At 41.5% G+C, this 23,656-nt stretch overlaps 1 protein-coding gene and 1 long non-coding RNA gene across 2 annotated transcripts in view; one reads left to right on the top strand and one right to left on the bottom strand.

The window, feature by feature from the left end:
• Nucleotides 1-23,656, top strand: part of PKHD1 (PKHD1 ciliary IPT domain containing fibrocystin/polyductin) — a 238,092-nt gene that overhangs the window by 205,338 nt on the left and 9,098 nt on the right. Inside the window, exons 59-62 of the mRNA XM_053938363.1 lie at nucleotides 4,677-5,682; nucleotides 18,569-18,704; nucleotides 19,260-19,347; nucleotides 23,260-23,367. Of these exons, the coding sequence (XP_053794338.1) occupies nucleotides 4,677-5,682; nucleotides 18,569-18,704; nucleotides 19,260-19,347; nucleotides 23,260-23,367 (1,338 nt within the window). The remainder of the gene's footprint in view (nucleotides 1-4,676; nucleotides 5,683-18,568; nucleotides 18,705-19,259; nucleotides 19,348-23,259; nucleotides 23,368-23,656) is intronic.
• On the bottom strand, nucleotides 5,079-5,912 carry LOC128785623 (uncharacterized). Its single transcript, XR_008429951.1, has 3 exons — nucleotides 5,788-5,912; nucleotides 5,466-5,551; nucleotides 5,079-5,165 (listed from the first exon to the last, which is right to left on the bottom strand). It is a non-coding gene; the product is annotated as an uncharacterized LOC128785623 (long non-coding RNA).

Genomic DNA, 23,656 nt, shown 5'->3' with positions numbered 1-23,656 from the left:
ATGAAAACATCTCTGTGCTGTTAACACCAGTTTCAGCACAAATCCAAAACACATTCAGAAATAGCTACTGCAAAGAAAATTAACCAAAACCAGCACATTTGTACACAAACACCAGAGTGACATTAGTACCACTGTGCCTTCCTCTGCAACTGAACTCAGAATAATTTACCTTTTCTGTATTTCCAAAGTGCTATTCCTGGGCTCTTTTTTCCCCCCTTTATTTCCCATTTGAATGTCAGCAGGTCAAAAGGAACAGTTAATGCTGATGAATATTTCCCTCTCAGCAAAGATATGTGCTGGCCAGCCCAAGGCCAATGAATCGCAATTTCTAAACAGTCTCCCATTTATCTCTCCCCTCCCCCCTTTCTCTCCTCCTTGCTTTTTTGTATTTTTGTAGCTATAATTGTAGTTAAATTAGAAATAACTGACGGGCAAATGCAGTCAGATGGAAAGAAAATTGTGGGAGATTTATTTTATTTTGATAAAAAACTGACATTGCCTTTTGTTTTTTGTCAGAAAGAGACTCTATTTTTCTTTGTACCATGAATTGTGGAACCTATCACGAAATGGGTAAAAATTATTGAAGCAAATGGTAGTGTTAACCTGAAGGGGAAAATCATTAATGTTGATGTATTTCATTCAATTTTAAATGTAGAATTTATTTTATTTTATTTATTTGGCATTGGGGAACAAGGGAAAAGGCAGGAGACTTGTAAAGGACTCTATGTGCCTTTAAGTCAGAACATCTATTTTAAAAAATGCTCTTCTCTCCTTCCACCTCTCTCCATTTTTCTAAATAAAGGATACGATGTGGTGATGGTGGTAGTGGTGGAGGTTTTTTTCCTAAGCAAAGAGGACCCCCTCGGCGCATTATTCTTTTCAAATGTGAAATGAGGTGGAAAATCCTCATTTCACGACAGGAAGGACAAATATTGACACAAAGTTAATATTTGTCAGGAGCCCTAGAAGCAACCTAAGTGCTAAAATCTCATCTAGATATATGTGCTGGTGTGTTTATGTATATAAATAAATAATAAATTTGCCTTGATGATGGGTGGAACCTGCAGAAAGCAAAGTCTGCTCGCTGAGGTGGAGGAATTATCTGCAGAAGGTGAAAACACACACATCCCACATATCATTTATCTCTCTTCTTGTGTGGAGCAGGACAAACAGGTGAATTCTCGAGCCCAAAGCACACGTGTCCCCTTCCTCTGCCTGGGTACACAGGATCCCAGCATGAAGTTCAATAATATGTGACTATCTTGTCCATCTTTCCCACACATTTCTAAAGACTAAGGTTGACTATTTTTTCCCCATTTTTTTCTCCCTCTCTCGCACATGTGTGTGTGCAAACACATACAAATAGAACTTGTGTAATCCAATTTCACCCATGGCAGGGGGATGCTTCTGGAATTTATCACTGCTATTGTTCATCACCAATGTAAATAGCACATGTCAGCTCAATATTCAGTGGTCACTCAGTATTTATTAAGTCCTGTCCACTCTGGCCTTTTTTAGAGGAAAGCCCTGGGGCAGATTAGGTGCTGGCCATGACACGCGGCGTCACTTATCTGTTCGCATTGATTATCAGAGTCAGCTGTGGCCAGGACTCACTTTTTTCTTCTCCTCTCAGACCCCTCTTACAAGCACCCCTGCTTGGATTTTCATGAGGAAATAATCAGATTAGGGCTTCAGTGGCGAGTTCATATGGAGTTCTCTTTCTCCAGTGTGCTACTAACCGAATAAACGTGTTTTGTGGTAAATTGTAAATGACATTATGATTACTAAGGCCAGCATGGGTTTCATTTAAAAGTGATCGAAATTGCAGGCTGCAGAAATTGTGACTGGCAGATAAGGCCATTTGGAAGAAGACAAGCAATGATGCGTGTGTGTGCATGGGTGTGAGTGTGTGCAGGAAACCGAGCCAGCCCCCTTTGCAAGGCAGGCAGGGCTAAGGAAAGTTCTGAGAAATCATGAAATATCATCAAATCCCATTTGTAGACATGAGAAATGTCACCAGGGGGAGATGGGGTGTTTCCAGGAGAGCCGTGGATGAGATGTGTCAGCCTTTGTGGGAGGCTGCTGGCGGCACAGCGCGTCCTCCCAGCGCTCCGGGACAATTCCAATGTCTCTGAGCACAGCATTTCCACTTCTGTTCTGAACAGAGTTGTCCCTCACTCTCTTTTTGCCTCCAGCACAAATTGACAGCAAAATACTACAGCAAACTACTTACACTGAAAAGCAACAAAAAAGCCAGGGAAAAGCAAGAGAAGGGAAGCAAATTTGTCAGCTGGTGTCTAAAAATAGGGGGGTTTGTACAGATCCCATCTCACTTGGACAACCTTCCTGAGCAGAGCTCAACATTTATGTAATTCCATTGCTTCCCTGAGGGACGTCCAGAGGGACAGCTCAATCTGGGGAATGTTCACAGACCACTGGCTGCACATGATGATTCCCCTGGAAATACATAGTAGGTGAGAACCCACAGGATCCAGGCTTTGAGATGCAACTAAAGGCAGAGTCCAGAATTATTTAATGGAATCATAGAATGGCTTGGGTTGGAAGCAACCTTAAAGATGATCCAGTTCCAACACTTCTTCCATGGTCAGGGACACCTTCCACTGCACCATTATACCCAGAGCACCATCCAAGGCTTCTCATAGTTCATTTCTTTTTTAGGAGTCTGCTACTTTTATCAAGCAGAAATTTTCACATAATGTGTCCTTGATAAGGAATGTCCTTTTGCCCTAATGTCTTCTTATTCATCCAGAAGTTTGTGACTATCAAGGATGTTGCTGTCCCTTATTTTTTATGTGAACTGAATAAATGTCCCCAAGTGCTAAATGAGAGGCACAGAGTTAGTTTGGACATTGGCCATGCTTTGCCCAACACGTTTGTGAGCACAGCTGACTAAGGAAGGAGCAGGCTAGGTGAGGGAAGGAGAATTCTAACTACAGCAGCAAATTCCTCCTTTGATTTTATTTTGAAGAGAGGAAAGAAAACCAGAAACATACGTCTTTTTCTAAGATGCTCCAGGCAGAAATGTTTATGTTTTTGGTGCCTGTATCTGAACTCATTCACTTTTATTCTCTCTTTATAATCGTGGTGATCTCATTGCTACAGCCTGAGGCACAATATCTCTCATCTTAAAGCAGAGACCTGTGTTTAGTCAGATGGAGCACACTGCAAACTTATAGCACCTTTCAGGACTTTTGACAAAGGTATGGAGTGGCAGCACAAGGGGGAATGGCATCAAACTAACAGGGGTAGGGTTAAATTTGATATTGCAAAGAAATTCTTTACTGTGAGGATGTTGAGGCATTGGTTGCCCAGAGAAGCTGTAGATTCCCCATCCCTGGAAGTGTTCAGGGACAGGTAGGATGGGGGCCTGAGCAGGATGGGTGGAAGGTGTTCCTGTACAGGAGGGTTGGAACTAAATGATATTTAAGGTCCAACCTTACAACCCAAACCATTCCGTGGGTCTATGATTCTAACTCAGAAGACTGTGTGGATTACATCTCTTCTCTCTAGAGCCTTCCATAAAAGGATCCTCTTGACTTGTCTGCAAAGGCATTAGGGAAATCCTGAGATATGTGTAAGGATCTTCACCTCTGTTACATTCAGTGAAAGAACAAAGTGTTATCTAAAGTGGCTTTTGCACTTCCATTCATTGTGTGTTACACCTACAGATGTTGCAGCTACCAAAAGAAGTCCAGGTGACACTCTGCATTTGTGTTTAAGTCACAGGATCCCACCTCTGGTAAACAAAATTATAGGATTGTAAAATGTAATCCAGATGACTAAACAGAAGTACTTTAGGGTGAATTTCATTGGTTTTAAACTGCTTTGTATAGATGGCTGGGGAATTGGATGTGTTTCAGTTACATAAATGTGTGTTTAGTGTAATTTCTGGTGCTGTAGGGTGTCCTTGCAGGGCATATGTCTTCTATAGACCCTGTGTCACATGTCTCAGGTACCTCAAGACATCCCAAACAAATGTAGACACCATCTGTGAGCAAATGGTTGAAATTCCAGATCTCAACTGACTGCAATGGGAGTTTGGACATTTGGAAAACATGTGAGAGTCTCCTATATTTGTAGATATCTGAATCTGATGGTTTCTTACAGCTTCTCACTTGATGAAGTGGTTCATCACTGGAGTAGATTAATGATGTTCTGGTCCTTTCTAATGTTTTCTGTTTGAAGTGCAGTCTCTGTGAGTGGAATGAGACAGCATTTTGTAAGGTTAAATTATCTTTGCAAAGACTTGCAGTCATGCCCTGATTCATTGTCCTGCTAACAGGCTTGGGACCAGGGAAAATGTAGAAGGCACAAATACAAAGTTCTGGGTCAGACAAATCTGTCTTGCATGTATGCTCTTTGAATGGATACTGTAGTTTGATATGTAGAAAGAATAAGGTAGGTGTATGTGATGCTTCTCCGTCATTTGTTATCAGTCCTCAACAATCTTCCTCCCCAGGACATCTAGAGGTAGATGCAGTTTCTACCTATTTCATATCCCTCTGTGTCCAGGCCTCTGTTAAAACTATGTAAAATTTTAACACTGACAAAGTGACCTTAAATTTGGAATGGGAAAACAAGGAGCTATTAAAAATTTTTTTTGAGATGTCTGAAACAATTAATTTTTTTCCCCATCTCCCTTTATTCTCTTCCAGGAATTTACAGAGATGACAGTAAGTGCCTCTTCAAGCCCTCCATACAAGGCTACTTCTGTAAACAGACAGATCATGCACTTGTCATCTTAGAAAACTTGGATTCCAGTGTGGACAGCCAGAGACTGTTCCCAGTGGTTGCAGTGACTGGCAGCTTTATGGACACCTTCACTGATGAGACCTCACATTCTTTGTGTTACCCTGCAGTGCATCGTTCTACTTTCTTCTCTGTTCTGCCCTCCACCAAACTCACCACAGTTTGCTTCCCAGACCTGGCACCTCTGGCTTTCAGACTGTATCTTCTCAGTGGCCAAAACACAACCAGGCTGCCCCTTGCCATATTCTTCACTGAACCACTCAGCCTTCGTGTTTTCATCCAAGGGGATTATGTCTCTCCAACCCCATCTTCTTTTTCACTGAATGCAGGGGCAGGAGCCAATTACTTCAGCTTTGAGGACAACCTTCTCTATGTTCTTCTCCATGAGAATGAACCTGTGGAAATAGTTGCTGGCCTTTCGCTTCTTGTGGCTTTCACTGTAACTGAGGCTGCTGGGGAAGTGGGTGAGGCAACCATAATACGTCGATTGGCTGATTTCTTGAAGATTGGTCATGATCAAGTCAGAGTGGTCTATAATGTGCTAGGAAGTGAAAGCACTTTGCAGGTACTATCAGCCAATGCCAGCAAAAAGAAATATCACTGCCCTAATATGGCGTTTTGCACAGCCTTTCAGAGCAGATACAGCCCACAGGAAGAGGGGACACAACCGGGGAGCATCCAGGCTCTGCACCCACCTGATGGGGCTGGTCCATCAAGAGTGCTGATCATTGAGCTTGGTGATCTGCCGGGTCATCAAAAAAATGAGCTGACAAGTGACAGCCTAAAGAGTTTGGCCAGAAGAATTATCAACACTCATCAGACTGGAGACCTTCAGAGTGGCCTTGGCTTGCCAGTTGACACCTTAATGGTGACTCAGTCTGCTTTGCTGTCCCCAGGAGAAGGTAACAGTAGGTAAGTAGCAGATGTATCATCACCAGATACTGATTTAAGTGTAGCGAGACACTTTATCCACTTGATGTACTTATTAAGTTCTCCATTGACTAAAATATGACTAACCATGCTGAAATAGGTTATAAAATTTCCATGGTTTGCCCCGAGAAGCTGTGGCTGCCCCATCCCTGGAAGTGTCCAAGGCCGAGCTGGACAAGGCTTGGAGCAATCTGGTCTTTTGGAAGGTATCCCTGCCCATGGCAGGGGGTGGAATGTGCTCACCTCTAAGGTCCCTTCCAACCCAGACCATTCCATGATTCTGTGATGTCAGAGCTATGCCCAAGTACTAGCTGGATTCCCAAGTATCAATTACCATGCTTTTCTGTTGGTGCTCATGAATCTTTTGAATACAGAGATGTCAGTGGTGCCTTAAATGATGAACAGAGTTCCTGGAAGTCTGCCTTGAAACTATAAAGAATTGAGTTAATTCAGGCTATCGTAGCTCTTAAATTCTAAACAATTAAATCTATGAATGTTTATAAATTGATGTGGCAGCAGGGATGAGTTATTGAAGATGGGTTGTTGCCTTAACTATCCTGAAGATCTAAACATTTATTAATATACTTTTAAAATTTAAGGCCACAAACATCTGTTTAATCTTTTATTTCAATATCCTGCAGGATACAAACCACTACTCTTCACCTTGATGCCTTAGTGTCGACTTTTCTTTTTACCTAAAATTCTAGAAATCCATCTGGTCTTGATGATACAGGAGCTGGACACATCCAATACTACCTGAACTCATGCCTAGATGTTGGATCCAATTTCTGTTCTTTTTGTCACAAATACTTGCTCACTTCCTCTTGTCACCCTCTACCTCCAGATTCCCATGAGATCAAATGGTATCTTTCCTTCACTTTTACATCAGTAGCTTTCTGGGCATTGCCTCTTCCTCCTCCTCCTCCTCCAGACACCTTCAAAGTAATCAAATCACCTCACTGTCTGCTTTGGTAAAAAAAGTCAAAAGGTTTGAGTTTTGGTGAGCGTTTCTTTCTTTCTTTCTTTCTCTGTCTCTGTTTTCTGAATCTGTTGGGAAGAGGGCGTGACTGAAAGTCAAGGTTTCCTTCGTGGTGGATTCCCCATCTTTGGAAATTTTTAAGATTCAGCTGGACAGGATGCTGGGCCACCTTGACTAGACCATGATTTTTTCACGAAAGGTTGGACCACAGGATCATTGAGGTCCCTCCCAACCTGGTGTTCTATGGTTGTATGGAATTGGTGCCAAATGCAAAAGGGGTATTAAATCCCATTTTCTACTGGCACAATTCAATTATTCCATTAGTCCATTCTCCCACAGAAACAGGAGAGCTCATGGTCTTCTGTTTGCTCACTGTATTCTTTAATTCCTTTTCAGTTCTGACTTTCCAGAACTGAGTTCCCTCTGTTTGCTCAGATCCTACATCCCACATGAGCTGGGCCCCTATGTTTGACTTTTCTGTTGGTAATTTATCAAGCCACAAAAACTTACATGCATTTTATCATCAGTGGCTTTATATTTGTACCTGCATGCAGATACAGCAACAGACCTGCATCTCATTTTGACAGAACAACACAGGATACTCCTTTGCTTTACAATAATTTCCCACTGGAGCTCCCTTCTGAGCTCTGCCAGTTACAGCGTTCTTGGTTGGTTTTGTACATGCTAAATTTTATTGATATCCAATACCAAGACTCTCTTTTTGAAGGTCTATTTTTCCCCTCCTCTCCACAGCAACAAACAACCTTGTCTCTCCCTCCTTCCTATGTCCCTGTCTTGCCTTTTTCAGCCTCTTACAACCACTATTTGCACAGCCCAGATGTCAGCCCTTATCAGCAGAGGAGGCTGTGAAGAGCAGGTCTGGGATGGGAGCAGACAGAAGTGTGTTTCAGCATCAGATCCTGAAACTGTATTAAAAGCATATGGGTAATATGAAAAAGGTAATATCCCATCTGTTTTTAATAGGGGACATAGGATTTGATGCTTGGCAATCTTGTTGTGTACTCTCTTGATATTGCATAATGCTATTTTTTGATGTTGTGCCCTACTGAGGCATATCCAAGTATAAGTATAATCCATATATTCCATCTATGCAAGAAAGAAATTGGATTTGTCTAAGACTTACCCTCTGAAATTAATACCACATCCTCTCCCATTTACTGCTGACCCATGAACCATCCTGATGTCTGCCAGTGATACAAACTCTGTTCACACACTTAACTTTTCTAGCAGACACTGCGTGGTTCATGGTGGAAAAGCAGCCAGAAGGAGGACAATGGTCTGTGACTGTAGGAATCTTTGTTTTGTTTTGTTTTTTGTTTGTTGGTCTCAGCTGTAGGTGTTTTTTTGGTTGTTTGGTTTTGTTTTTGGTTTTGGTTTTTTTTTTTTTTTTGTTTTGTTTTTTTTTTGTGTGTGGGGGAGGATTTTATTGTTGTTTTATTTTGGGTTGGGTGGGTTATTTTTGTTTTGTTTTATTTTTTCTTGTTTTGCTTTGCTCTTGTGCTTTTAGTTTTGGTATTTTGTTGTTTTTTTCTGTGGCGTTGCATTAAGCCCAATGAGGAATTCTTAAGTGCAAGATCAGATCTTAAATCATGGCCAGTTCTGAAGATATTACTGTATTTTGAATCAACACATCACTGTTGTGAGTGGGGCTGTTTGTGTTACACTGAAGGACACTGCAAAATGGGACAGCAGAAAAATGATGTGGGAAATTTTGCTGTGGGTGGTGAGGCCCTGGCACAGGGTGCCCAGAGAAACTGTGGCTGCCCCTGGATCCCTGGAAGTGTCCTAGGCCAGGCTGGATGGGGCTTGGAGCAACCTGGGATAGTGGAAGGTGTCCCTGCCCATGGCAGGAGGTGGAACTGGATGAGCTTTAAGGTCCCTTCCATCTCAAAGCATTCCATGATTTACATGAGCCTGAGAGATGATTCCAAGAGACCATTTAAAGGAGGGAAGCACCACCTTCTGTGTGCCAGCAAGGAAACCTCGAGGCTGCCTTTTTCTCAGGCAGAAATGACATCTCCACACTGGGACTGCTCTCCCAGCTGCGTTTTGTCTTCCTGTCTGTGCACACTCTGTGAAAAGATTCCAAGCAGCAAGGATCAGGAGAGTTCCCTAGGATGGAGGCTGTTTTACTACAGACACAAGAGCAGTACTAGTCTAAAGCCTTGGATTCACTGTCCCAATTATGGGAAGACCTGGGATCTTTATTGAAGAGAGCATACATCACCAGATCATAGGACTGGCTCAGAACTCACCAACCCTCAGCTGCTCGAGCTCCTCTGCACTGTTATTTATTGCTCCCCATCAGTCATAGCTTTTCTGGAATTACTCATGGCTGACATTTCCGATGCAATAAAGCCACAGATAACCTGTGAAATGAAATCAGGGTTTTCCTGTTGGGACATGTACTGTCCCCACTGTCTATCTGTCTCCATTTAAGCAGCACATGCTGGCACAGGCACAGATAATGGGGCTGGGATTACAAGTACAGACAAAGTATTCCAGTGTATTTTTCTGTGGAAGGAAAAGAGGAATATTTTCACACCTGAGTCATGCAAAACCCAGTTGGACCACCAGAAATACAAAGAACTTGCACTCCTGCCAAGCCTATCTCCTTGGGCTTTCAGACCAGTGAATTGTCCTGCATTGCTATCATTCTCAATGACTCTCTGAAATGAGGATGGAGCCAGGGGAGGTTTCTTCTCCCAGGTAACAAGCAACAGGATAAGAGAAAACAGCCTCAAGTTGCACCAGGGGAGGTTTATGTTGGATATTAGGAAAAAAAAAGTCTTTCACTGAAAGAGTGGTCAGGCATTGGGATAGGCTGCCCAGGGCAGGGGTGGAGTCACCAGCCCTGGAAGTGTTGAAGAGGTGAATGAATGGGACATTTGGGGACATGGTTTGGAGGTGAACACAGTGGTGCTGGGTTAATGGCTAGACTAAATAATCTTAGAGGTATTTCCTAACCTTTAATGATTTTATGGTTTTATAACACAACAACAACTGCAAAAAGATCTTTAATCAGCACAGAATGGATGTTCATTTACAGCCCAGAACAGTGAGGCTGAAGGGGAGCCTCGGAAACCCTGCTGTGGTAAGGTAGTAGTCAGAAGGTCTGTATATCACACTACCAAGCCTTTAAAAAATATGGCTTGTCTGTTATGATTTGAAGTGCTTTTATACATGATTTTAATTTAACTCCTTTGTTAGGGTCACTTCAAGCACGGCTCATTAATTTGTCAAGTGAAGACAGAGGTGATTACTGTGACTGCTATAATCTTGCACAGCTGGAGAGTCAGAGATGTCTATCACATAGTTTATCTTCCAGTAAAATGCCTGTGTATAATAGATACTGTGATGTATTTACAGATAGAAATCTCTGTTTTGCAAAATCTTCCTAGAATCAACATAAATATGAAAGAACAAGAAGTACAGCAAGGAATAAAAGGGAAGCAAATTATCAAAGAATGGCTCATTCCAACAGCAATTCCCATGCAGAGTACTAAATGAGATATTACAACTAATTCTCTGTATCATATAGCACACATGCAGGCAGCAGGGCTGGAGTTCAAACTAGATGAATTCTGACTCCTCCTAACCGCAAAGTTTTTGGATTTGGTGCATTTTTCAGGCAGGCTGCTGTGTGGACTTGCACAGGGTTTTATAAAAAATAGACATGACAACTTTTTTCCTGCATAAGTACACAAGTTTTTCCTCCAGTGAGCAGGCAAAGGCAGGATGCTAAAAATCTCCATGTCAAGAGCTGCAGGTATTGTAGCACTTGAGGTTAGTTCAAAGTTTTATCTGCTACAGTCCTCAAGTGAAGGTGTGGAAGTGATGATATTCAGGAGCTTAAAATCTTTAATTTAAACTTATTTAATTTTTGGTTAGATATTCACAGGGTTAGATTCAGATTAGATATTCAGTGTAGAGGGCACATTCTTATGTAGAATGTGCCACTCACTCACAGCTGATGTACAAAAAAGGACAAATTCAGTCCAAGTAAGTAAAAGGAAGGATATTTAAGATGATCATGGAAACTGAGTTTATTTTAAGAAGTAAGGAAGAGAATCATAAAACCATTTAGTAAGGAGTTTGTTTAACTTGGCAAAGCAAATCTGGAAGATATCATTCTATCTGTGAAAATATGTTGCAAGAGTAAATACTAGTGAGGAATCTCTCGATAGCAACGGACAATGACAGCACAGGAACAAAAGCGTGTAAGGCATCAAGAGCTAAATTTGCATTTAAAAATAGAAGTAGGTTCCTCCTCAGATAACAAACTGGAATAGCCTTGCAATACTGGAAAGAGAACATTTCACATTTCACATTTCCATTCAATAATATTTTCTTGATTTTTTCCCCACATGACCAAAATGATATTATGAATTTTATTTATTTATTTATTTACTTAATAGTTTGGGGATAGTTGAGGTGGCCAACACCTCTTTTACAGTCTAGTAAAAAGGTGAGAAAGTCCTCATGGAACACCTAGAGTGTTTTCCATCAGAGGAAATTCTGGTTCTGTAATGGGTTCTTTATGGGAGTGATGGGATAAGAAATATCATGAGTATGAAGTGGGGGTTAAAACTTGAACAAAAAGTGTTATGTCATATCAAACTGCCGGATCAAAAGTTGTAGTTTTGGAATCAGGATGAATTTTTTATTGTCAATTCATAATTCTTTTCCTAGTGGGAAGTTTAGTAGTTGTGGGATGGGCCAGAAGAGGTGGGTGGTCACGGGGAACTTAAGAGACTCAGACACATCTTCTCACAGTGAAGGTGGTGACAATGGATGTAAAAAGAGTTTATGTGAAGGGATTCTGTGTCAATAGAATATTTATCTGTCTGATCAATAGAGAAATTTTAATCTGTTACTAATTTTTTTCTTCTGGTAGAATTGAATTTGGGCATAAAAACTGAATTGCCAATGTAAGGAATGCCCAGTCATACCAGCGATGATGATGCTACAAAAAGCCTTTCATTATGTAGAGATTAGGTCCCAGGTCTACTGTTTTAGCTTTTCTTTCCTTCGTATTTAAATCAAGGAAGGAAAACTAAGGAAGCATCTTTTGACCTGAGTCCATGGTCAATAGAGTAATTGAATTGAAGTTTAAGCAGAAATGTTTTTCATCCAGACTGTTCCAAACAAGCACAAAATATGATGTCTGTCCTTAAGATTGGTTTTGAAGGGGAAAATACCAAAAGCAGCCCTTCGTATATAAGCCTTGTGTGAAGCCAGCATTTCCCTTGTAAGTTTCCAAACAGATCTCCAAACTACCTTCCATGGATCATCACATTGCCTCTCCAATTATAGTAGATAGATATAATAATGTGTTTTCACCATTGCTTTCCTGGGCAGGACCCCTTCTGACAGTTAGGGATTAGAGGGTCTATCACCAAGATACATTTCACCTCTAAGTCTTAAATTTTAAACAAAATTTCTGTTAGTATCTAGTGCACATGGTAAATGTATCCAAGAATTTGTCATTCCCACTCAAAGGTGACAGCTGTGAATTACAAGATTCGGGCAATTAGAAGTCCTACCCCCATGTAGCTCTGGTTGCTTGCTCTGATAGTGGCCTTCCAAAGCTCAGCTGGCTCCTCTGCAGGAGAAGAGCAGGAGGTAGGAAAGGTGAAAGGAGAGGAGGAGAAAGCAGAGGAAAAGGAAGGTGGAGAGAGTAGGAGAGATTTGGGAAAAGGAGCACAGGACTTTGCATCTACAGGAAGAAGGAGGAATAAATTGACACATATCCCCCACACCAGTCTTGGTCTTTGAAACAGAAGGGTTTGTGTTAATACATCTCAGTTAAAAATGAAGAGGATCAGTTCAAGGGAAATTATTCCCTATTCCAGTGTTCCCTCAGGAGTTAATGTTGTTCAGATAAGTGCAGGAGATCCAGCAGTGTCCCTGCTATGCTTCTCAAGCACTGTAAAGAGATTTGATCCCAGCATTGGTACCCCAGTACTGTCAAACAAAAACTGCCTTGCTCGTGTCACACATGAATTTATTTTCCCTCCTAACAACTAATGCGACCCGCGACATAAGCGATGATTTACATGACACAGGCAACAGCAGAGAGGAGCTGCTGGCCACGTCTCCAAGGGACCAACCTGTCCCCACTCCGCCTTATTTAACATGTCAGTGGTGTCACCTCTACCAGCAGAGCTTGTCTGCTGTGACATTCGAGTGAGTGACAGCCGTATCAGCTCCCAGGCCAGCCCACTCTGCTGTCGCATAGCGCTCTTGGCCTCCGCTGCACGTCTGATGGGAAAAGGGGAAAAATTCTTCCACATGCTTTGTTAGCAGGAATCTGGTGAGCAAAGGGTTAAATGGCTTGGGGTGCTGGGTGTTTGTGGAGTAGTGTGCATGTGTATATATGTATATGAGTGTGTGTGTGTGCATATATGTATTAAAAAAAAAAATATATATATGTATACATACACAGGCACCTTGGTTTGGCTGTAGGACCTCGTGCCCGCAGGCCACAGTCACATTATCATCTGGAAATTGGATAACGACAGCACAATGACAAATCCAGGTTGCCTGCAATAAGGTGCTAATCCCTTTGCTTTAATATCGGAGCAGCGTGTAATGATGTTTGGACATCACTCCAGTTTACTGACGACCCCACTGGGGCCGGCAATAGAAGCGTACAACTGTCTAACAAGCCATCAGGTGACCGCCGTCGTCAAAGCAACGGGGGATGCAATCTAATCTTCCCTCCATCCCTTCCAGCTCCCAATAAGGACCAGATTATAGAAGTGGCCCATCAATGCTTGGTAACTCGAATCAATTAACGTTAATTCGCACAATGCTATGATGTATTGTGATCACTTTCATTTCGGAGAAGGGGGAAGAAATTGCTATAATTCACCTAAAATGAGGTTGTCTATGGTGCTGAGGTATTAATTGGGTGTCCATATTAAATGGAAAAGGAGCACGGTAGTGAAGGAAAAGTGGATGAGTGACTCTCTTGGCTGCTATTGACCTATCAGAAGAAGACAGTGCCCTTTTCCTTTGCTTTTATCTATTACAGTTTTCCCTATTGCGTGTCAAGTTGATGTATTATAAAAAATTCATTTGGTGACCTTCCACCCCCCTAGCAGATTAAACAATTTCACTGGGATGGCATCATTAACAGGGCCTTGCATTTAATGATGATTTCTCTAAAAGGCCACGGAGATTCGATTTTAAGCTAACAGATTTATTGCACTATTATAACATATCGTAAAAAACTGTACCACCTACGGTATGGTTTTAGGATAGAAACTGTTTAAGAGTTTATGTGGAGCTTAAAGTGGTATTACCTTGGGATACACAGCACGGCAAAGCTCTGACCTCCGGCGGGATGCTGTTTACATTTAATAAAAGACATTTCTCTGACAGTAAACTTGGGGACTGTGTTATGGAGGAGGCCTGGCTTAGCTCCTCGCCACTGGCTTTGTAAGCAGGGGCATTTCCACTGATCTACAGCTATTAATGGAAGTCACTAATGAATCTGGAGGATGTTTGTCTCCTATCTGATGCATGTGTGCTCTGTCCTTCTCCTTCTAAAGGCTTCTGGTGATCCCACATCTAAACCCTTAATCAGATTCATTGTTCTAATGAAAGAAGGGCCTAGAGGGGAAGTCATAGGAGGAGAGGCTGAGGTCACTTGGTTTGCTCAGCCTGGAGAAGAGGAGATGAGGGGAGATCTCATTGCAGTTGTAAATTCCTCATGAGGGGAAGAAGAGGACCTGCACTGATATCTGCTCCATGATGACCAGTGACAGGACCTGAGGGAATGACATGAAAATGTGCCATGGAGTGTCTAGGTTGGATGTGAGGAAAAGTTTCTTCACCCAGAGGGTGTCTGGGCACTGAACAGGCTCCTCAGGGCAGTGGTCACAGCACCAAAGCTGGCAGAGTTCAAAAAGCGCTTGGACAATGCTCTCAGGCACAGGATGGGATTGTTGGGCCTGTCCTGTGCTGAGCCAGGAGTGGGGCTCCATGAATCTCTTTGATTTCTTTGTGTAATATGAGAAAATATGGGAATTGGTGGAAATAAAAGTCATCCTTCAAATACCTTTTTTTGCTTAAAATAGGAATGACCTCAGACTCCTCATTGTGTTCTGATGCTCACGTTGCTCTTCCCCATCTGTATTAATTAGTGACAAGATCTGCAGGGGATGACAAAGCTCCAACAGTGCCCCTGAGAGGGCAGAGGTCTGGCTTATTTCATCATCCCATGACATCAGAACCCATTCACACCCAAAAACTCTGAGTTCCTCACAATCTTTCCAGTGTATCTGTACCTATTTTGCCTGCCACAAGTCCTCAGCTTGCCTATGCCCTGTCCTTGCTGAACTTCCCTTTCTTGAATCCCTTGCAGTTACCAGCAATCCCCACCTTTTCAGCCACAAAGAAAAATGTCTCTTCAGCTGGATCATGATTCATTTAGTCATATTATTCCCTAAATTCTTCCCAATTTCCTTCCCCTTCCAAGGATATATTGATTTTACAGCACATTGCAGACATACCAGACAACTGTTCAATTAATTTCAATGTCTATTAGGAAATTAAATATGCCAGGGGCTGTTCTTTGGCACCAAGGCCAGCTGATGTATTTCAGCATGGCCTCACCCAAACTTCCAAGTGAAAATATTTTCTGACTGTATTATCTCCCAGACCATTTGGGAGTTGTTCTGGACCTTGCCATTGGACCTGAACCACAGCTTAAGAGAGACTGACATTTTAATTGTACATGTGATCAGGTGTCAGTGCCAAGGCTTGTTTTTGGCATAATTTAGTTTTTCAGTAGACACATTGACTTTAATGGACCCTTGACCCAGGCTCTCATCCTGATCTCCTTCCCCTTGAAGTCAATTGATAATAGTTCTTCTTCTTCTTCTTCTTCTTCTTCTTCTTCTTCTTCTTCTTCTTCTTCTTCTTCTTCTTCTTCTTCTTCTGCTTCTGCTTCTGCTTCCCACTACTATTATTGTTGTAGACATTATTATGATGACATGATATAGCTATATTAGTAATGATATTACTACATTATATTAGATTAAATATCAGGAAGAAATTCCTCCCTGTGAGGGTGGTGAGGAATTGCCCAGAGAAGCTGTGGCTGCCCCATCCCTGGAAGTGTTCAAGGTCAGTCTGGACAGGGCTTGGAGTAACTTGGGATAATGGAAGGTGTCCCTGCCCATGGTAGGGGGTTGGAACAAGATGATCCTCTAGGTCCCTTCCAACCCAAATGATTTTATATTTTATTATTACAGTTATTATTACAATTGTAAATAAAATGACAAGTTCTCCTTGATTTCAGAGATACTTCATTTCCTCTGCCCCAAATCTCTCCACCAAGTTTCTCAATTAATCCATAATACCTGCAGCAGACCCTCCAGTTTCTATGCCCTCAAACTTCCCTGCTGCTAAAGGACAGGCACTCGCTCTCCTGTGGAGCCTCAGCCTGTTCAGCAGACACATGTAGGCGCTGATGGTGACAGGATCAGGGATGCCTGGTGTCCTGACTGAGGCATCCCCAGCCTGCTGAGCCCACATCTAGAAGAGCTGCAGGGCACTGAGCACCAGAGCTGCTCCCTGTCAGCAGGGAATTGCCAACCAGCCTGCTCCTGCCCAGCAGGAGACTCCAGGGTAGTGGCAAACAGCACATCCTTCATGACTACAGGATGAAGGCAAAGGTAGGTCTTGCTCTGGTCCTTGCTGGGCTATGAGCACTCATCTACCTCCACCTCCCTAGGGCAAAGCTGTGTCAGGAAAGGCCTATTTCCTTCCAGCCGGGAAGCAGCAGGATGCTCCCTTCTCCTCCTCCACACTGACATAATTTTAAGGAATATAACTTGCTGTGTGCAGGGTTGTGCCCTAAGGCAGGTGCTCCCTCACAGCACGAGTCAGGTTTTGGACCATGTGGGATATAAGCACCACATTCCATGCTGTGTTAACCAAGTTCAAAGTACCCACAAACAGACATTCATTTTTACACTTCCATTTTAAGTATCCATATCTAGTTTTGCTTCGTTCTGTTTTCTTCACCATTATTTTACCAGAGAGTGAAAGAACAAGGGGGAATGGTTCTAAATTAAAAGAGGATAGATTTAGATTAGATGTTAAGAAGAAATTTTTTACTCTAAGAGTTGCACAGGTTGCCCAGAGAAGCTGGGGTTGCCCCATCCCTGGAAGTGTCCCAGGTCAGACTGGACGGGGCTTGGAATAACCTGGGATAATGGAAGGTGTCCCTGCCCATGGCAGGGGGTGAAACTGGATAATGTTTAAGGTTCCTTCTAATCCAAATTTTCTATGATTCTATGGCTCTATGACTCTATGATTCTATGATTTTATGATTCTACTCACTTTTGGGAGTAAGAAGTACTTCCTAGGTCCACATTTTGCAGCAGCCTTCCTTTACGCACTAGATGAGCACAGTTTTAGCATGTAGAGACTGAGGTGTGAATTCAGGGCATTTTTCTTATTTGTTAAAGAAGCTGAGGAGAAAAAAAAAAAAAAAAAATTGGGCTTTACAGAAACTATGCCAAGACTCACCTAAACCTCTCTGTGATCAGCTGGAACCAGGGAGCTCACAGAAAACTGCAGCTCTTTAGCTTGAAAATAGAAATGACTTGGTGTATTGTATATGACTTGGTGTTTGCTTACTAAGTTGAATGCACATTTTTGGAAGAAGGTGGATAACAGCACCTTATTGATGCCCCCTGACATGAATTTCAAACCTAACACCACCTTTGAGACTTTCCCACCAATAAAAATACAAGATAAAGAACCAAGATGTGAACTAAAATTTCAATCCTTGAGCTAACTTTTGAGTCTGCACATATCCTTAAAACCTTAGTTGATCTTTCCAGAAGCTGTAGTTCAGACCAGTATTTTCCATCAGCTCAGTATGAACAGTTTCTCATTTGTAATACAGAGTAATACTCTGAGAAAACATCCACAACCATCAAAACTAGAAAAAAAAAAAAGAGTTAAAAGCAAAGGAAACTTAAGCTACATATATCTTGTGTTTGTAAACACCTTTAAGCAAACAATAGAGATCAATGAATAGCTTTTCTTCTTTCATTTCAAGACAATACCAAACCCCCAGCCACTTCATTGCAATTGCAGATTAGAACATTTTATATATATATAAATTATATATATATATGAGATACTAAATGGCACAAAGCACTGGGAGGGGAATGAAATTATCCAGGCTCAGAATGAAGTGTTGATTCTTTATTCAAATGCAAAAATGCTCTCCTGGGATGTTCTAATTTAAATTTCAGGCTTGGAAAAACCAATGTCTTTCAAGGGGGTGTCTGTAACTGCTTTACTTCAGTCTGCAGACTTTGCAGATTGGGAAGGTGATGGCAGCAAAAGGAAATGCAGTAAAGCCGTGTAAGAGCTGTGCTTGTGTAGAAGAACCAAGTCTTTGTTCTTAGAGGAGCCCAAAGGCTTTCAGTGAAAATCTTTCTGCTGGACAGGGAACATTTGCAGGCTCCACTGCTCTCAGTGCACTTCAATGATGACTTTGGGGCTAAGGCATTGTGTTCATGAATCTGTAAAATCCTTGTCTCTGCCACATACTTCCAACATGATAACAGGGACATAAATAACTTCAATTTCCCACTTTTCCATCTGTAAACTAGGGATTGAAACAAAAGGATTTTTTCATACTTTGATGCTGCTTTCTGCTTGGAAGTGAGAACTCTTTCCTATTTCCATGCATGCTGCTCTCACCCAAGGAATCAAAGGGTTATGATACAGAAAATTAGAAAGTAGAAAATAGGAACAGAAAATAACATCTAGAACTTTATTTCTGATTTTCCTTTTTTTTTTTTTCCTTTCCCATCCCTTTTCATGTGAAAGAAATGGAAGCAGACAACAATCAGAAACATGCTTATACAGGAGACCCTACAGCATCTCTGTTCAGGTGCAGCCCTCGGATGGAGAAATTGAGAAGCAGCTTCCTGTACAGCCAAAAATCATTTTCCTGGACAGAAAGGTAGAATTTGCCTCCCTGTGGATGACTTTTATTAATTCAGTAGTATTTTGACATTTGAGATTTTTGACATTAGAGATTTTTATTATGGAGCCAGTTTCTGCTCCATGGGGCCCAGCAATGGTACCAGAGGAACGGGCTTGGATTGATCCCAGCAAGTTCCACCTGGACATGAGGCAGAACTTCTTTCCTGTGCAGTGACCAAGCACTGAACAGAGACCAGAGAAGGAGTGGAGCCTTCCTCACTGGAAATATTCCAGAACAGTCCAGACACAATCCTGTGCCCTGTGCTCTGGGATGACCCTGCTTGAGTAGGGAGGTTGGATCAGATGAGCCACTGTGGTCCCTTCCAACCTGACCCATTCTGTGATGTGGTCATCTTGAAAAGATGGTCTCATCTTGAAAAGTTATGGTGAACATTGTAACACATAAAGGCAAACTGTCCTTAGACAGAGGGCATATATATTAAAAAAAAATACTGCAGTTGTTAAAATCATCAAAGCTTTCTTTGCTCTTGCTGAGGAGACAAGATCTTAATTCTTCTCTTCTTCCTGCCAGGGTGAAAGAATTGACAAACTGGGGCCTCCTGCAGAACCCTGGGTTGTATCAGCTCATCTCAAGGACTCCTCTGAGGCTGTGCTGAAAGGTTTGGATGCCTTTTCCTATAGCAAGGGTTATGGCAAAGCAGCTATGCAAAATGATGGTGATAACTTTAGGAGTTCTCCATGAGAAATACTGCAAATGAAAACCAATCTTTGGGCTGAAACCAGAAGGTTGCAGTAGGAGTTTGGTGAACTTCCCAGTCATATGCTACAGGGAAAAAAAAAAAAAAAAAAAAAAAAAAAAAAAAAAAAAAAAAAAAAAAAAAAAAAGCTTTTACAAAGTATTTTTGTGCTCTGCTAGCTTAAAGAAAGCATATCCAATAGTTTGTCTTGAAAAGCCATATAGCCATATCTGGGGACAAAAAAGGAAAGAATGAAGAATTAGAAATCCTAACACTTGATTTTCAATTTATGTTAACTGGGGTAATTTCTTTAGGGTCCATAACAACCTTTTTACTCCAGCAAAGGATCTGGCCAAGCACAGACAGAAACAACCGCCTATAGATTATCATTAACATATTATAATGTGAAAGTGCTGTTTTTTTGGTTTGTTTTTTTTTTTTTGTCATAGGGATCAAAATGTTTCCCCTCTGGTCCTCATTTATCAAAATACCTGAACTCATGGAAGACTCATGAGAACTCATGAAAAATTCTAAACATGTGAGGATTTCCCTCAAGGTTGTGTGAATATGCTTAGATATAGAACCTTGTTTAAGTAGAGTGCTGAACCAAACACCTGTGGATGGTCATATGCTGCTAAATTAGAAGTTGGAAATTATAATGATTATAAACATATTAGTTTAATTGCTAAAATGTTTAAATATAAGTAAGAAGCACACACAATGAAAAGTTAGGTTTCCTATTGCAGAGAAAGTATTTTGTTCACAGTAAAGCCATTTGTGTTATTTTTGAGTTGAAAAATTAATATTTAGAGAAGATAAGTAGCATTTATACTGTAGAACACAGCTTCTCACCTTTTCAGTCCCTGTTTCTGTTAATTCGAAATTCTTCCTACCACAAGATTGTTCTGGGATTACAAGTTAGAAAAATCCTTTTGTGTTTTCTGCTACTTTTCATGCCTTTCAGGGCATGTTCCAAAACTCCTTAGGTTCAGATTAGCCACAGATTATTGGATCAGGTGCTGACTGACAGTGGGAGGAAGGAAGGAAGGAAGGAAGGAAGGAAGGAAGGAAGGAAGGAAGGAAGGAAGGAAGGAAGGAAGGAAGGAAGGAAGGAAGGAAGGAAGGAAGGAAGGAAGGAAGGAAGGAAGGAAGGAAGGAAGGAAGGAAGGAAGGAAGGAAGGAAGGAAGGAAGGAAGGAAGGAAGGAAGGAAGGAAGGAAGGAAGGAAGGAAGGAAGGAAGGAAGGAAGGAAGGAAGGAAGGAAGGAAGGAAGGAAGGAAGGAAGGAAGGAAGGAAGGAAGGAAGGAAGGAAGGAAGGAAGGAAGGAAGGAAGGAAGGAAGGAAGGAAGGAAGGAAGGAAGGAAGGAAGGAAGGAAGGAAGGAAGGAAGGAAGGAAGGAAGGAAGGAAGGAAGGAAGGAAGGAAGGAAGGAAGGAAGGGAGGGAGGGAGAGAGGGAGAGAGAGAGAGAGAGAGAGGGAGAGAGAGAGAGAGAGAGAGAAGAGAGAGAAGAGAAAGAGAGAAAGAGAAAGAGAGAAAGAGAGAAAGAAAGAAGAAAGAAAGAAAGAAAGAAAGAAAGAAAGAAAGAAAGAAAGAAAGAAGAAAGAAAGAAAGAAAGAAAGAAAGAAAGAAAGAAAGAAAGAAAGAAAGAAAGAAAGAAAGAAAGAAAGAAAGAAAGAAAGAAAGAAGAAAGAAAGAAAGAAAGAAAGAAAGAAAGAAAAAGAAAGAAAGAAAAAGAAAGTCACTGAAGAGAAAGACACTTCACATTCTCTAAAAGGTACATGCATCAAATTAATAGCCAATAAACTCCAGCAAAGGAAGAGCAGCAAAGTACAGATGTTCTGCATGTAATAGTTTGCTGCAGTTTTTCCTTTGACAAACATCCTTATTGCACTCGTCTTTTGAAGCACATGAAAGCAGCATTTAATGGAAATGGGTCCCGTCTAGCACACTGAGGCTGCTTCATCTGACAGCAGCCAAAGTGCCTCGTGGAAGGCAGTTTAGCTCCAAATTAGCTGTGCTTCTACGTTAAATACCAGCTTGCCTGAGAGATCTTTGGGAAGACTCCCATATATATCTGTAGGATTCTGAGCTTTGAAGCATATGTGCCCGAAAGCTGAGCTAGTCTCTGCTGAGAAGTACAGTACAGTACTCCAGGCTTCATCACACACTAGAAATGGCAATTATAAAGTATTTGAACACAGCTGACAAGGCCCTCTGTTAAAATCCGTATTACAGTGAGTGTGAGAGCCAAGAAAATCTTGGTAGTCTGTGCAGACGCTGTCATAAGGAGGATCATATGAGTGGTAGATGGATGAACCAGGATTAGGCTGGAGCAATAAAATAAATGTACATTCCCACATCTCCATCAAATCTATTCAGAGTATAAATCACTGATTATTTATCTATCACAGCTTGTAATGAAATTGGTGGTTTGGTGTGCTAAATACTGTACAGAAATAGAAAAAACCCATGTATGTTGTCAAAAATAACTGGGATATTAACAAATTAAATAACACCAGAGTCCTATAGAGGAGAATGTTTATCATTTATGTTGTTAAATAATTAATTTGTGTCATGGTTTTGCCTAAGACCTTGTATTGGGCAATTTCTGGCCGTAGTTCAGCGTTTGCTAAATCACCACATTGTTCAATATCCTGAACATGAGAATGGCAGAGTAGAAATGTCCTGCCCACATTCAACTTTATGTACCTTCACCTGTGCTGCTTGACTGCAATAAAATGCCAAGCCACCTGCTTCATAAAGCAAATAGTTATGACATGTTGTCTTTCAGCGGGCAAAAGACTGTGTTTGTGATCACTGGAGCCAGTCCAGCATCCTGAGGAAGTTCTGGCATCTCACCCCCACCTGAACCAACATTTGGAAATTTGTCAGCCTTTAGGATTTCACCCCTTTCACCCCAAGAGTCTGAATGCAGACCAGACCTGGCCAGGATCACTCAAAGGCCAGGCCTTGGCTGGTGCTCAAAGATACACACAATAAAATGGGTATCCAGTTGCAATGTAAATTATAACTTTTTAAAAGAGCCTACAGAAATAACAATCATGGCAAGGGCAAATGTTGAGTCAGAATGGATTCCCTGATAGATCATAGCAAGAGGTAACGTGATGGAGAAATTCTGTTTCCTGGGTTTCATTTTAATGATCCTCATGGAGTTTTTCCCTGCCAGATTTCCAGCTGACAGTGTCTCCTGTACTGTCTCAGGGCAGTCACCACAGACATTTTCCATGGCCAAATATCTTTCAAAGCATCTGACAGAGCTGGAGAAAAAGTCCAAGAGATTTAACAATACAACAGGAGTGATTATGCCTGAAAGATAAAGTGAAAAAAATCAGAAAAGAATTGAAGATTCTTGTCCCTTAGTTACAGTGGTTGACTCCTTGAGAACATCCCCTTGGGACATTCTCATTATCACTCTCCTAACCTTGGTGAAGTACTTAGTCGCACAAGACATGAGTTAAATTTAAAAATGTGCATTTGGAACTTCCTGGTGCATCTCCATAACTCCTGTTACCCTTGTTTGATCCCTTTAACAGCTCCATTCACATTACACCTCCATAACACACAGAAAATGCCATTTCACAATGAGCTCTAAGAATAAATATTTAGAATCTGAAGCCCTCCAATCCCTCAGGAATTTGTTTTCTGAGTATCTCTACGTGAAATTTTCTGGAGTTAGACACAATGTTTATGATTAAGATGGATAATGAATTTAGGCTTTCTGAAGTCCCTTTAAGTCATGAAGACCCCATGAGGTCCTTAAGTGACACTTACCTGGTTGCTTTTAATTGCAATATGATTTTTTCTGACTCTCCAGGGCTCACCCAAGTGCAGGTCATAGACGGATGCGCATCCTTTTCCAATCTGGCTGTCTCCATGTCAGGAACAAACTGGAGACTTGTGTTCACAGTCACATCACCTCCAGGTAAACCCTGTATTCTGTGTATTCTTTGATTTGGTAAAATCAAAACCCTACAGGTGGCCTGAATTTATAAAAAAGGAGTTAAACTTTGTTTGAATGGGTGGAGTGATGCCAAACCTCTAAATAGCCTGAGTTCTGTTCCACATCCAAGCTGGCATTCCCCAGGCAGCAGGAGAGCTGGGTGATTCCTCTGCTATTCATGCAAAATCTCTCAAATCTAAAGAATAAGTACAGAGAAGTATTGTCAGAAAAAGGTGACTCTTTCTCCCTGGATTCCCTAGTACGCATCCCA

This window comes from Vidua chalybeata, chromosome 3 (assembly GCF_026979565.1).
Source record: "Vidua chalybeata isolate OUT-0048 chromosome 3, bVidCha1 merged haplotype, whole genome shotgun sequence".
Classification (NCBI taxonomy): domain Eukaryota; kingdom Metazoa; phylum Chordata; class Aves; order Passeriformes; family Viduidae; genus Vidua; species Vidua chalybeata.
Note: the sequence above shows the minus strand (reverse complement) of the source record. Positions and strands in the feature narration are given on the sequence as shown.